The following is a 13,733-nucleotide window of genomic DNA, read 5'->3' on the forward strand; positions in this document are numbered from 1 at the left end:
TTTAGCCGCTTGGGCGGCTTGTCGCTGATTTCGTTGTCGTGTTATCTTCGCGGCCTGTCGCTCTTCTGCAGACTGATACTTGGGGGGCCGACCGCGCTTTCGGGTGGAAGTAGAGTTAAGGGGAGACATAATAACGGAAGAATCACTAGAACCGAAGCCTAAGAGAGGGGAGAGAAAGTAGGCGGCGCTATAAGATAGAGAGATTTCAAGTGCCTTGGTCGTCGAAAGTTGAAATAAGAAAAAGGGGTAACAGGATGAATAGGTCGGTTTCTATTCTGTCTCGAAGATGATCTTAAAACAACGCATTATTACAACCTTCCCTAGCCAGGCAACCGATAGCAAGGTTTTCGGACATGACCGAAAGTCTTACACTTTCCTTATAAGTAAACCAGTGTCAGAATGTGCGAAGCATAGCGGTTGAAAGAAGCAGTGTACAGTATGCCAGGAAGTAGAGGTGTTTAGAATATAAAACCAAAATAGGTCTAGTGTTGAGGACAAATCTGAAAGTAGTTTAGTGTTGAGGAATTTAATCGAAAAAGGCTTAGTTTTGAGACGTTAAGTCGAGCGGGATGATTAAGTAATCTTCCACCCGGAAAACCTCAAAAGTTGCCAACTTTGGCTAACGATTCCACGCGAACGGAAGAAGATATTAAAATTCTGATTGAAGGGCAGGATTGTGCATTAGCTACTCTATACCTCAGCGAATTTTTACATGGCATCGACGTTGTTGGGACTCTAAGTCTAGTCGGCAAACACCCTATGGCGGGGATAATGCAACTCTCGCGCGACGGAGCGAGGTCAGTCCATGTCTGGACAGCCTGAATAATCGGCTGTGCGGTACGATGGTCCAGCCGATGCTGCTGCTTGAGATGGGTTTCGACTTCGGCCGGCCAGACCCCATGATGGCACTGGCGGCAGATCATGACCTTTAACGGGGGGACTTTCTGAAATAACTGGTCGGCCATGGTAGTGGTGTAATCGGTATTAGGTTGTAGAATCCTGACAAAGCGGATTGGGAGGAAGAAGCAGCTATGTGAGAGGTATGCTTGAGATATAGGAAGAGCGATTGTGCCGCCTGGGGGAGGCACGTTGGAAAAGGGGCCTTGTCTTAGCCCGTAGAGAGATATAGAGACGTATATCACCATCTATTATAATTGATAGATCAATCACCGCGACCGCCGCGCGCCAGCCAGCCGTACCCCATCAAAAAAATCCGCCCGTGCCAACCCGCCCACTTTGACCAGACCGAACAGCGGCATTTCACGCAATCAAGAGCGTCCGACGCAACGGGAGAGGACGAAAATGGCGGCCGAACAAACAGGCGAGGTTTCGGCGCGCGGCGGGCCCGGACAGCCGATATGCACCACACTCGGACCCGAAAAAACGCACCCTTCTCGGGACCCCAAACCCTAGCCCCCTACCAAGCCGCCCAACCCGAAACGCACCCGACCAACCGCCCCGGGGGGCTGCTGGGGTAGGGCATTGTTGTGGTATTTTTGACAGGCTAAGGCCCCAGGATGACCGTTTAAGATCCTAGAGACTGATATAAAGTAAGACAGAATTAAGGTTTGCGGGAGATCTATAGAGGTGGGGCTCTGCGTTAGTGAATAGGGACCCGTATCCGCCTATAGAAAACGTCTGCAGTTCTGTCCCTATCAAAGTAATGTAGGAGTTCGGTTAGCATATCTAAATAGAATAACCGTCCTACTGGCGATTATTCGGTCATGTCTAATTTCCAGTCATGACTGAAAAGTGCCCTAGGATTCCACCGGCCGGTTCACTTCTGAGATAGTCATATAATCGCTATGCTGGGGGTACTGCGCGCCTACAATAAAGTAAAAAACCAGAACTAGCACGGAAAAGAGAATAAATTGCTAATGCCTGCCTTACTTCGGAATCGAATATTACAAGGGGCGGATCCATGCGTATGGCTTTTGTCGTTTCCGGTTCTCTTTTTCCTCTTTGATTACCTCTGCAGGAATCTGCAGTAATAGTAAGAGTGAAAAATCATGTGCAGGCAGTCGGCGTAATTGAGGAGCAAAAGCCTTAATCGTGCCTTCGTCCAGGCGAGGTCGATTATATTGCTTACGATCGCGACAGATGAGTTCGTACATCCGCTTCTCGATCTGCTGAATATACTGGATCAGCCGGGCTTTCTGCGGTTCGATTCCCTCTTCATCGGAGGTTTGCTCATCATTTTCGGCCGGAGGCTCGGGCTCAGTGTCAGAGTAATAGTCCGGGTAGGAGGAGGGATGGCGACGACGCTGGACGCACTGCCGACGGTGGTGAAGAATCTCATATTTATATAGAGCGGGATGGAGCTTCCGGCTACACGCGGAGATCGACCATGTCTCAACCGGACCAGTGATCGGATCAAATGGATTCTGGATCCGCTCCTGATTCTCAAAAATTACTCGCGAAGATTGGTGTACCGGTCGTTGGGGCGGCCTATCTGGCGACGTCCATTGGCTCTGTAGGTCGCGTAGGGTCTGATAGAGCTCGGGATCTGATAGATGCAGAAGGCGCTGTTCAGGTTCAATTGTATAGTCAAGATGGGCGAGAGAGGGCTGCGATGGGCTCCAACCGGTCGTCGGATGATGCTTGATATAGGACGCCGGAAAGGGGCGGTCAAACACATTCAGCTCGTGGTAGTACAGATCCATCCCGCGATGCACGCTGGACCACCACATCACCTGGCCACTCTCCTTAGACTTTCGCATGAAGCTATTGTTCTGAGGATAGGGAAGCATCCAATGGCTCTGAATAAAGGAATCTTTTAGACCCTGTTTCCACTGACGAGTCGGCGTCCTTGCCTTGGAACAGGGGTAATCACCTCGAAGCTCTTTTGATAAAGAAGGTCGGTAGGGGCTTGTGATCCCATCCTTTTCGTTCGAATCGGCCATCGCGCCACTCCCATAGCCATGTAAAAAGGACATTAATATGTTTGACCGCCATGCGGTTCCCCGACGCAATATAGGGCGGACAGTGTTGGGTCTGCAGCGCGCCTTCGAGACTCGGCCAGCAGAGCGGGATCTCTCCCGCTAACGCTGCGCTTACGGATTCCGGCTTTAGAAGCCGTTTGATCTGCGTAAAAACATCCTTGCGAAAGGCCCGCAAACACAGCTGCCGCAGATATTTCTGCAGATAGTCTTGGCAGGTAGGAATACTGCTAAACTCGGTCATCCACTGGTGGATCTGGCTGATGCGAATGAAGTCCGTGCGAACATCCCGCACCTGGGAATAACGCGCGTGGTACGCGGCTTGGAGCGACGGGTTGTTGAATTGGATGTATTGCGTGGCCGGCTGTCGGAACACCATCATCTCCCAATCTATCTTCTCCAGGAACCAGCCGTACCCAAATTGCTGCATATTCCGCTGGAAGCCCAGCCCCTCGCACCGCCGAAGACCGTCCGGCTGGGTGGGATCCGGGCGAAACCAGACATCGCGCCAACAGCCGGAGACCCGCTCCAAAAGGCCGCCGGAGTAGGAGAATGGAAGGCAGCGGAGGAACATTAACATGACCCGGGTATGCTCCCAGGTCACAAAATGCCGGTCATTTAAGCTGTACACCATTTCAAACCCAACACAAAACTTGTTGATATTCCATCGGAACCAGCGAAGAAGCGTCAAGGTCGGCAAAGCGTAGTAACTCTCGACCCGATCTCCAGAACCCAGAAATCGGGTGGTAAACTGTTGCCGGGTCTGAAATTCGTGCAGAATCTGACAAAATAAAGCGTGAGAGACCCGGTGCTCTTCGCGCAGGCCAAAGACCTTAGGGACCGATCCTTGTAACGCAGCATGGCACCGTTGCTTTGTGGTGAGATAGGCCCGGTTGAGCGCGATCGGATTATGGCTAAGACCACCGCCAACGGTCTGCCACGTCTTGCGAAGCTGGGGATCCAGCGCCAAGGTCTCCGTTGCAGTATTGGTAAATGGATATGTATTGCCGGCGGCGAAGACCTCTTTCACACTAGCGTAGAATTGACTATAATAGAGACCGGCCCGCCGCTGCGGTGATGTTCGCCGGGTCTCTAACGTCAGGCTGCCGGTGTCTTCTAGCATACTGATTGGGTAGAAGTGCTGCAGAGCATGGGGCGCGTCCGCTGGCTGCTTGCTATGGATCCACTGGCTATACGCGTTCAGGCAACAACGCCGCCAGAGTAAAGATTGCGGCGGCCTCTCTCGCTCGCTCGCCGTGGTTGGGCAGGTTTCTTTTCCAAGGTCGTAGAAGAACGGCTCAGCGAGATAGTCCTCATTAATAGCGTTCTGCCAGTGTTGTTGAAAGCCCGCCATGAGATCGGCTAATGTGTCTGCCTTAGTCAGGGTCTTTAGGTTTTTCCCCTCGATTAGAATCTTAAGATCCTGAAACTGGTGGAATCCGGGGCGGTGGGTCGCCTCTAGAATCTGTTCCCAGATTGTGGGAAGCGCCTCGGGAGGAAGAAAGTAGGAAAGCAACTGCTCGCGGGGGATCGGATCCACTCGCTGGGACCGCATTTCCACTCCCCGGGCGGTCGCGTTCAGCCGGCTATGGTCGAAGCTAGAGGGGTAGTGCTGGATCAGGTCGCCGGAATAACACCGATTGATGATTGGGAGGAGGATTTCGTCCGTCCATTGCTGGAAATCCTGGTCTAGCAGACGGCTGGATTGCTGATCTTCCCGGTACAGTCGGGGAAAGAGCAGATACAGAGAGATATCTTCGAATCCAATTAGACGACCAAAGGTATAGTGCGGCACTTGATGGACCGGCCGGCGAACATGGTGGGCCTGCCCGGTTGAGTCGAAATACTGGACTGAAACCGGATCTATATGCAGGCTGGACTGGAGGTCGGACACCGCCATCTGCGTAGGATGCCATCGGATCCCCCGACGAGCTACCGCCAGACTACTGACAAACCCACCCACGCTATCGATATCAACAGTCACGCCCAAGGAAGGATCGGGACGATGGTCGGCTGCCACGCAGAGATGCGTTGGGGATTCATCGGGCTTGTGAGGATCGATGCCGCAGTAGATCTGTTGTTTTCGTGCCTTGGTGACTTGCTGGGCGAGATTGGACTCGCGGGCCGCGATTGTAGCCGAGCCCAGCACATCCGGGAAATCGCCAGCGATATTAATCTGGTCCACATACTCCCCCAGCCCGGTATGAACCGAATGCGTCTCTTGGTGCGCCGCGCAGGCCTGCTCATGGCACTCCCGACAACAGCCGTGATGCTGATATAGCTGGTCGGCCAGCACGCGTGCCAGCGTGCAAACATCCTCGCCATCCTCGGCAGCCGCTGGGGCAGGGCTTCCGGTTTCTAAATTTGATAGATCACCCTCGAGGTGCTCACTGTGCGTCGGTCGGGACTGTTCGGGAAGGTTAGGGGTAGGACTAGCGGCAGGTTCGAGACTGTTAAGCTCTAGAGGCGGCTCGTCAATTAGGATAGAGCTATCTTCGAGCTCAAGAGGAGCTGGATCAGGGCTTAACGGCGGGAGCAACTCTTCCAGTTCATGGGTCACCGACAACGCCGCTATGCCAGGAACAAGAGCGATCGGGCGTTCACCAGTTGCAGATGGACCGGCCGAGTAGTATTCATCAAAGAAGGTGTTGCGTTTAGCCGCTTGGGCGGCTTGTCGCTGATTTCGTTGTCGTGTTATCTTCGCGGCCTGTCGCTCTTCTGCAGACTGATACTTGGGGGGCCGACCGCGCTTTCGGGTGGAAGTAGAGTTAAGGGGAGACATAATAACGGAAGAATCACTAGAACCGAAGCCTAAGAGAGGGGAGAGAAAGTAGGCGGCGCTATAAGATAGAGAGATTTCAAGTGCCTTGGTCGTCGAAAGTTGAAATAAGAAAAAGGGGTAACAGGATGAATAGGTCGGTTTCTATTCTGTCTCGAAGATGATCTTAAAACAACGCATTATTACAACCTTCCCTAGCCAGGCAACCGATAGCAAGGTTTTCGGACATGACCGAAAGTCTTACACTTCCCTTATAAGTAAACCAGTGTCAGAATGTGCAAAGCATAGCGGTTGAAAGAAGCAGTGTACAGTATGCCAGGAAGTAGAGGTGATTAGAATATAAAACTAAAATAGGTCTAGTGTTGAGGACAAATCTGAAAGTAGTTTAGTGTTGAGGAATTTAATCGAAAAAGGCTTAGTTTTGAGACGTTAAGTCGAGCGGGATGATTAAGTAATCTTCCACCCGGAAAACCTCAAAAGTTGCCAACTTTGGCTAACGATTCCACGCGAACGGAAGAAGATATTAAAATTCTGATTGAAGGGCAGGATTGTGCATTAGCTACTCTATACCTCAGCGAATTTTTACATGGCATCGACGTTGTTGGGACTCTAAGTCTAGTCGGCAAACACCCTATGGCGTGCCAGCCTGCTCCATCAGCCCGCGGCCGTAGATCATACCGGCAACATGCGACGAGTGCGCCGCCTGTAAGTCGGCGATGTGGCTCTGCCACTGGTCCTCATCCATCGCCGCTTCATTATCGGAGTCGGCGATGACCTGCTCGCGCTCATGGCGCTCATCGGCCCGCTGTGGGAACTGGCTGCTGGCCCGCAGAAACCGCCGGCTGATGCCAATGGCGATGTCGCGGTACGCGGCGGGGTGGACGGGCTTATCCGCTAAATCGGCCCTGGGTCTCCCGCTTAAACACCTCGCGGAACCGGTCGGACGACCACCCCCGCCGCGTGCCAGGGTCGGGCCCCCACAGCAAGGCGCGTTCCTGCGTGGAGAGGGGCTCGCGCGGCGCGGGCGACTGCTGCTCCAGCCAGATATCGAGCTGATCGACGAACGGCCGCACCAGCCACAGGTAATAGATTATGAGCTCGCCGACCTCTTGCGGCACGTATCGGTGGATAATCTTCGCGTCGTTGCTGGTGTAAAAGCCCTTGTGGTACGCGGTGACCAATGTGACCAGCCCGTCGTCGATATATATATTCCGGCGGATGTTGGTATCCGTATTTACATGCTGGATACTCAGCAGCTCGGGCGCGCGACTGGGTTGCCCGCCGCAGATATGTGTCAACACCGCGAGCTTCTCTCGAAAGGTGACGACCTGCTTGCAGTACGCCCGGATCTTAGGGGGGTGGAACCGGTGGGTCCGAATAAACTGCGCCTGCAGCCCCGGCTCGGCCCGAACGCGGTCGATCAACCACCGCTGCCCGTCGACGGGCCACGTCGTCCGACTATCGCGCAGAAAGCTCCAGCCCGCCTGGCCTTCGACGGGGTTGTCGTACAGCCGGCCCCATGGGATCGCCGGCGCCGGCCGGTCGGCGGCGCAGAACAGCAGCTCGTCCAGCAGCCCCCGCGTCGTCTCAACCAGCCCGTGGAGGAAGCCGCGTAAGTCGCCCATCGTAAAGCGCAGCTCCTTGTACAGCAGCTCGTCGGTCCCCTGCCACGTGATGTGTCCGGGCGTGGTGCTGTTGTAATGCACCCGCAGCCCGTACGTGCGCCAGTCCAGCAACGTCTGCATCGGGCCGTGGCTGCCGCGCACCAGGAACCGCCGCACCATCCGCTCGAGCTGGTCCTGGAACGTGGCCCCCGCGAACAGGCCCGCGGTCTGGCTGCCGGGGCGGCTCGGACCACTCAGGCGCCCTCCACGGCTGATAGGGCTGCTCCGCACCGGATGGACGGGGGTGCCAAACCCCTCGCTTGACCGTTCGCTCGACGGCGCCCGCCATCGCTCCCCATTTCGATCATAACTGGGATCCGGCCGGGACCGAAAGCCCGCCTCGACACTATCGAACTCCATGGATGATGGCGCAGGGCTGCTCGCAGCCGACCCGCTGGCGTACCCCTCATCTAAATCCGCTAGCTCGTCGTCTGCGCTCTGCAGCGCCCACGGGACGGTTGCCTGCTTCTTCTGCCACATGGTGACAATCTGCATCGCCGCGGAGTCGAGCCACAGTGCCTTCTGGACGACGAAAAACCGCGCGATCTTGATGACCCGCGATAAGATAGGGGGATAGCTCTCAGGGTCGCGCCAGCCGTCCCGGCCGCGGCCTAGCACCGCCATCGCGCATACCAGCGCGCTCTCGTACTCGTGGGTGCGGTGGCGCTGGTTCAGCAGCTCGACGCAAAACTCGAGGCACGCCCGTTCGCGCGGCTCGAGCAGCCACGGCTGTAGCGCCTCGTCCAGATCCGGGAGCTCAGGCGGCGGCGGCGGTGGCTCGGGGTGCTGCACCAGCTGCCACAGTCGCGTCCACTTCTGCTGCTGCCGCGCGGTAAACTGGTATACGGGACATTTCCATGCCTGCGGATGCTGGGTGCGCGCAAAGAACCCCAACATCTGCTGCCACGGCGGAACGTGCTTCCGCACGCTGTTCGCGTCCATGTACGCCAGCAGCGGCTGGTGCGGCAGCTCCCCGGCCTGCGTGCGCACCGCCTCCATGCGGATCGCCTGCCCGCAGTGCATGACCGTCCGCTGGCTCTTCCGCGCCAGCTGGTCGACCGTGTGGTACAGGATGAGCACCCCCTGCTCCACGGGGTCGGCCGTGTCGGGGTCGGGGGCCTCCACGCTGCGCAGCAAGTCGGCCGGCGGGATGTCTTTCAGATACTCCGTCCACCGCGTCATGCGCAGCCACGGGTTGGCGTCGTGGAGCTGCGTGGGCTCGATGGGGGCCTGTCGACGGGCGGCCTCCGCCTGCTCCCACGCCTGCACGACCGCATCGACCGCCTGCTGCGCCTGGTCTGGCGGCGGCGGCGGCGACGCGCGGCCGTGCGGGAACCGGATGTGGATGTAGTGCGAGCCCGCGCGCGACGGGAACAGCTGCTGGTAGGAGACCACCTCGTACGACCGCCGCAGCTCGGCCTCCCGCGCGGCCTGCTGCGACTGGGGGGCCCGGCCGCGCTCGGGGTACTGGGACCACTGGTGGACCGCCTGCCAGTGTTTCCGCATGGACTTCATGTTCGCGACAAGATAGTGGCAGGTCGCCGGGTCGCGGCGGCATAAGAGGCCCTGCGAGAAGCAGGGGATAATCGGCAGCGGTTCGTCGAGGCAGTGGGGGATGTCGACGGCCTGACTGTTACGCGCCACGTCCGTCCACTGCGCAATCGACTGGAGCATCGGCCGCACGGTCTGGTGGTCGAGCTGGTGATGTCGCTTGAGGTGTCGCTCCGCCTCGGCCGGCCAGACGCCATACCGACACTGCCGGCAGATCATTACCTGGAGGCGCGGGATTCGCTCAAAGAGCATGTCGGCCATCGTACCGTTCCTGTAGGGGACTGAGAGGGAGAGACGGGGTGAAAGAAGGAGAATTAATTGTGAACAGTTACATATATGTACAGGCGGCGACAGAGGGAGCGAGGCGTCGCCGGCCCTAAAGGCAGGCGAGACGATTCAGGGGCCGACACCCAGGAGGAAAAAAGAAAGCATCAAACAAACAGACCTATATTTAGAGTGAAAGAAACCCTTCAAAAATGACGATATAGGGGGAGTTATCTGGTGATATTATAACCCTAACAAACGGTGTGTCAGCCGATCCGTCCGCGCGGACCGTACCCCAACCAAAATTCTCCCCTCCGACCCGTGGATTTGAAACCGCGGGGACCAGCGCAATTCAAGGGCGATCGCCTTGAAAGTCTACAGGGAGAGAATAAAATGGCGGCCGAATAGATCGACGCTGTTTCAGCGCCCGCCGCCGCCGGGAAGCCCAAAAGGACCGGGTGGCAAGTTCCCAAACCCGCCCGTCGACCACCCCAAACCCTAGCGCCCATACAAAATCGCCCAACCCGAGATCCGCCGCTCGAACCGCCCCGGGGGGCTGCTGGGGTAGAAACCCTAAAAAACCCTAAGCTACTCTATACCTCAGCGAATTTTTACATGGCATCGACGTTGTTGGGACTCTAAGTCTAGTCGGCAAACACCCTATGGCTAAGCTTAATTCTCTATATCTCTCTAAAGGCTATAAAATTATTTAGTATTTAATTAAGTAAGAAAAAATTTATATCTTTAAAGAATAGTAGAATATTACTATCTAGGCTAAGAAATAGAAAGAAGCTAAAAAGCTATTAATTTAATTTAATTCTAAAAAATACTTATTTATATAGAATAAATTCTATAAAAATATTTAATTTCTAGATAGAACTCTCTATATTTTTTATATCTTATATTCTTATTTACTTTAATATCTATTAACAGAGTATACTAAAACTAATTTAATAGCCTATTATATCTAAAAAGACTGCTTTAAAAAATCGTCTTTTATATCTTCTAAATAAATAGTAGCTTAGATATTAAGTAAAAAACCGGTAGGATATTTATCTTTCTTCTATTTATCTTATACTAAAAGTTTTAATTTTTTAAGGCTTAACAACTATCTATACTAAATAAAAATTTCTTAACTAAATTCTGCGATTTATTATGAATCTTAATAAGGTTAACCCCGACTCTATTATCTTTATATATAAGAAAGAAAACAATAATACAACCGAAGCGCCTTTATATATTAATAACAATAAAAATATAGATAGAGTAGGCATGGTTAACCGTTTTATTAACCGTTTTAGCTAAAACGGTTAAAAAATACCGCCTCAGGTATAAAGATTATAGCTTGAATATTAGGTATAATTAAATTTAAAATTGAAATTTATATATATATAATATTATTACATAATATATATAGAACTATATTACGTAATACATCTATAATACCGTATAATACTCAACGGTTAAAAAATACACTATAAACAAGGGTCTAAAATTGATTAGTCATGTATTATTTACTAATATAGCGTAATAGTGGTATGTTATTATGTAATTAAATATTGCATAGCACGTGATATCTAATTTCTCTATTATAACACTATATTACATAATTTTAGTGGGTTAAATACATATTATAAAAGCTCGGTAATTAACCTGAACGGTTAAGAATGCCCACTCTAAATATAGATAATATAAATAAGAATCTAAAAAATAGATTATTGCTAGAATCTCCGCATACTACCTAGACTGTTAAAAAGATACAATTCCTTTAATATTATAAATAACGCCCGAGACAGTATAAAGAATAAAAAATAAATAATAGATATTTTTTTTTTTAACGTGTCCTCGAAGCAGAATATTTTAATTAGTTTATTCTAAGTAGTAAATTATATCACGAAATCACAAGAATATTAATATTAAAATAAAAAAATACAGTAAACTATAAAGATAATTAAGATATATTAATTACTGTTTAATCTGCGGTTAGTACTCTTATCGGATTAATCTTCTCTATCTTACTAGCTAGTTAATCCAGTAAAATAGAACCTTTATTTTTAACCTAATTATACTAGTCTAGTTATTAGATTCTTTATACCTTAACCTAACCTAGCCGGTTATAGTTAGATTATAGTAAGGTACAACGGTAAGATTAACCCACTCTACTTGGAGTATTGAGGTACGTCATGTTTCCGACGGGAGTTGAATTATTGCAAAGTCGCGTGATAGGAAGTTCCCTGCAATATCTCGAAGCGCCTGTGTCCAGCAACCAATAAACATAAGACACGCAATATTTCCGCGTTTCCGGGAAGATTTCAGTAATACTACTTACCCCCCTAATCAGGACGTAATCGTGATGGCGCTTGTCCGTCACGCTGTTCTGGCACCACGTGTGCAAGCTCCGCTCTTAGATAGGTACGGAGTAGAGAAATGTTCTACAGGGCCACGCTGGGAGAAAGATATCAATTTTGGTTAGCATACAAGGAAAGGCGTCACTCGCGAACCTACTGTCCACGAATAAAACGTCGTTAGAGTCCAATGTTTGAGATTGAACCATAACTTGTTACCCTGTCTGAGTCGGAGCCCTGAGAAATCGTACAGGTCATACAAGATTATTCAACAAGACAGCTTCACCTTATACCCCATGGAAGCGCTTCCGAAAGGAGCCAAAGCGACGTTTACGGAGCAAAGATTTTCCAAATCATGTCATCGATATGATGTGATCGATGTCTTAGCGGAATCAGCGCCTAGCCCTGCGATTAGTAGAAGCGTCCTGTCCATTGATGACCTCGAGAGGCATTCCCAACTTCAAAGGTCTTGCCCGTCAATGAGATTAGTCAAGCTCGATTGGGACTCGTCCGAAGACGAAAAGTTCAACACCAGCGAAACCCACATTCTCGGATTATTTGAGATCCACCAACTCGACCAATATCTCTTGGACATGGTTTCCACAGATTGGAAGGGTTTCCACAGACTGGACAACGCCCGAAATATTGGAAAGAGCACACACCTCACCTATTATCTGAACTGTGATGCATCCAAAGTCGCCTGGGCCTACAACAGCACCACTTTCACGATCAATGGAGTCGTCATCTCTCGAGATACGGATAGGGGTCGAAAAGCATTCGCAGAGTTTGTTTCAATTCTTAATGAGAGCCTTCAAATGATTTCGCACCCACACTTCCTTCTGTTCGTTGGTATTGTCTAAACTATAGGCTTCATTGAAACATCAGTGCGTGCGCAACGTCAATCCATCAGAGGCGTTGAATCACAAACTAGACTTCATCCTTGGCACTCATCGCCAGCAAGGAAAGTCTCGGACTAAGACGAAATAGAGAAACTGGCCGGAATGTCTCAGCATATGAGTGCCACTTTGGTACAGCTTGAACATCTTATGTACCGGGTGAAACAGCCACAGAGGGCCATAACTGGAGTTCAAAACCAACAAGACCGTTTGGACAGGCAGGAGAGAATGCCAGGTGGCTTCGGAGACGAACCTCAAAGTTCCGTACAGTCAATGGATGAAGCTCTATATGTTTTACTATCCCAGCTTGATTCAACCCAGTTGCACATCGACTACCTTCGAGAAAGAGCTAAGAATCAACTGAGGGTGGTAAGACTATCCGCGTGAAAATTCAAAAATGGATGGGAATTGACCGCGGTAGATATGCAATATGTTGACCCGGGGTGATGCGTGGGCCAGCCTACAACTTGCAAAGTCAGCACAACAGGACACCTCGTCGATGGAAGTTATTGCGATAATGACGATGGTTTTCCTGCCGAGGACATTTTCGCCACACTCTTTTCGGTGCCTTCTCTGAACTGGAATTCTATCCCCGTGATTCAAGACAATTTTTGGGTTTATTGGGCATTTGTACTCCCGTGCACAGCTTTTGTGTTGATTCTCTCGTGGTGGTTTAAAAAGCGAGAACAGCATATGTCCTCCTTCAGTCAGGTCCTAGAGGATCCCAGAACAGTGGGCGACACTTCGAAACCCATGTTCAATTACGCCCTCCCTCGGTTCTAGACCATCATAGAACTTGGGGAAAGGGGTTTTCCCAAAACAGGCTATATGGAAATGGTTGGCACCGCTCCACGGGCCGGAGATTGTGGATCGATTTGGTGGGTTTAACATGGATCCGGGGTTGTTGTCCATTGCGTTAGTGAGCTACTTCCGCAAGAGAGTACTGCGAAGGGCACTCCCTATGTCTCACTGCAACGCTCAGGCTTTTATCAAAGTCGAGGTTTTTTTCTCGGAACAGGGCATCAATTGGCAATAATGCTGCAACAGAAATGAGAAGGAAGATTTACCGGGCATTAAAGGAGGCTGAGTTTAAGTCATAATCTATTCTACTTTTACTAAGAACGAAAGTCATTGCAACAAGTGGTGTTGGACATCTCCATCCGCCTTCGTCCTCCTTGGGCGCCGCTGTAAAACTAGTCCTTCGTTGACATGCACCAAAATGACGCCGATACTATCTGTATTGAGAAAAATCGAGCAACTCCCGTCTCGGTATACCCCCTACTCTCTAGTAGCTC

At 51.2% G+C, this 13,733-nt stretch overlaps 3 protein-coding genes across 3 annotated transcripts; 1 reads left to right on the plus strand and 2 right to left on the minus strand.

The window, feature by feature from the left end:
- Positions 1 to 1,757: 1,757 nt before the first annotated feature.
- Positions 1,758 to 5,721, minus strand: ATEG_00982 (uncharacterized protein; the record flags this gene model as incomplete). Its single annotated transcript, XM_001208347.1, has 3 exons — positions 1,758 to 1,825; positions 2,090 to 2,759; positions 3,058 to 5,721. The coding sequence occupies 3 exons, from the start codon at positions 5,719 to 5,721 to the stop codon at positions 1,758 to 1,760; spliced, it is 3,402 nt and encodes a 1,133-aa protein (XP_001208347.1).
- A 628-nt stretch (positions 5,722 to 6,349) lies between these two features.
- On the minus strand, positions 6,350 to 9,185 carry ATEG_00983 (uncharacterized protein; the record flags this gene model as incomplete). The annotated part of the gene is made up of 2 exons (XM_001208348.1): positions 6,350 to 6,623; positions 6,700 to 9,185. 2 exons carry the CDS (start codon positions 9,183 to 9,185, stop codon positions 6,350 to 6,352), a joined length of 2,760 nt encoding a protein of 919 aa, XP_001208348.1.
- A 2,653-nt stretch (positions 9,186 to 11,838) lies between these two features.
- On the plus strand, positions 11,839 to 12,402 carry ATEG_00984 (uncharacterized protein; the record flags this gene model as incomplete). Its single annotated transcript, XM_001208349.1, has 1 exon — positions 11,839 to 12,402. The coding sequence occupies one exon, from the start codon at positions 11,839 to 11,841 to the stop codon at positions 12,400 to 12,402; it is 564 nt and encodes a 187-aa protein (XP_001208349.1).
- Between the last annotated feature and the right edge of the window lie 1,331 nt (positions 12,403 to 13,733).

This window comes from Aspergillus terreus, genomic scaffold (assembly GCF_000149615.1).
Source record: "Aspergillus terreus NIH2624 scaffold_2 genomic scaffold, whole genome shotgun sequence".
Classification (NCBI taxonomy): Eukaryota; Fungi; Ascomycota; class Eurotiomycetes; order Eurotiales; family Aspergillaceae; genus Aspergillus; species Aspergillus terreus.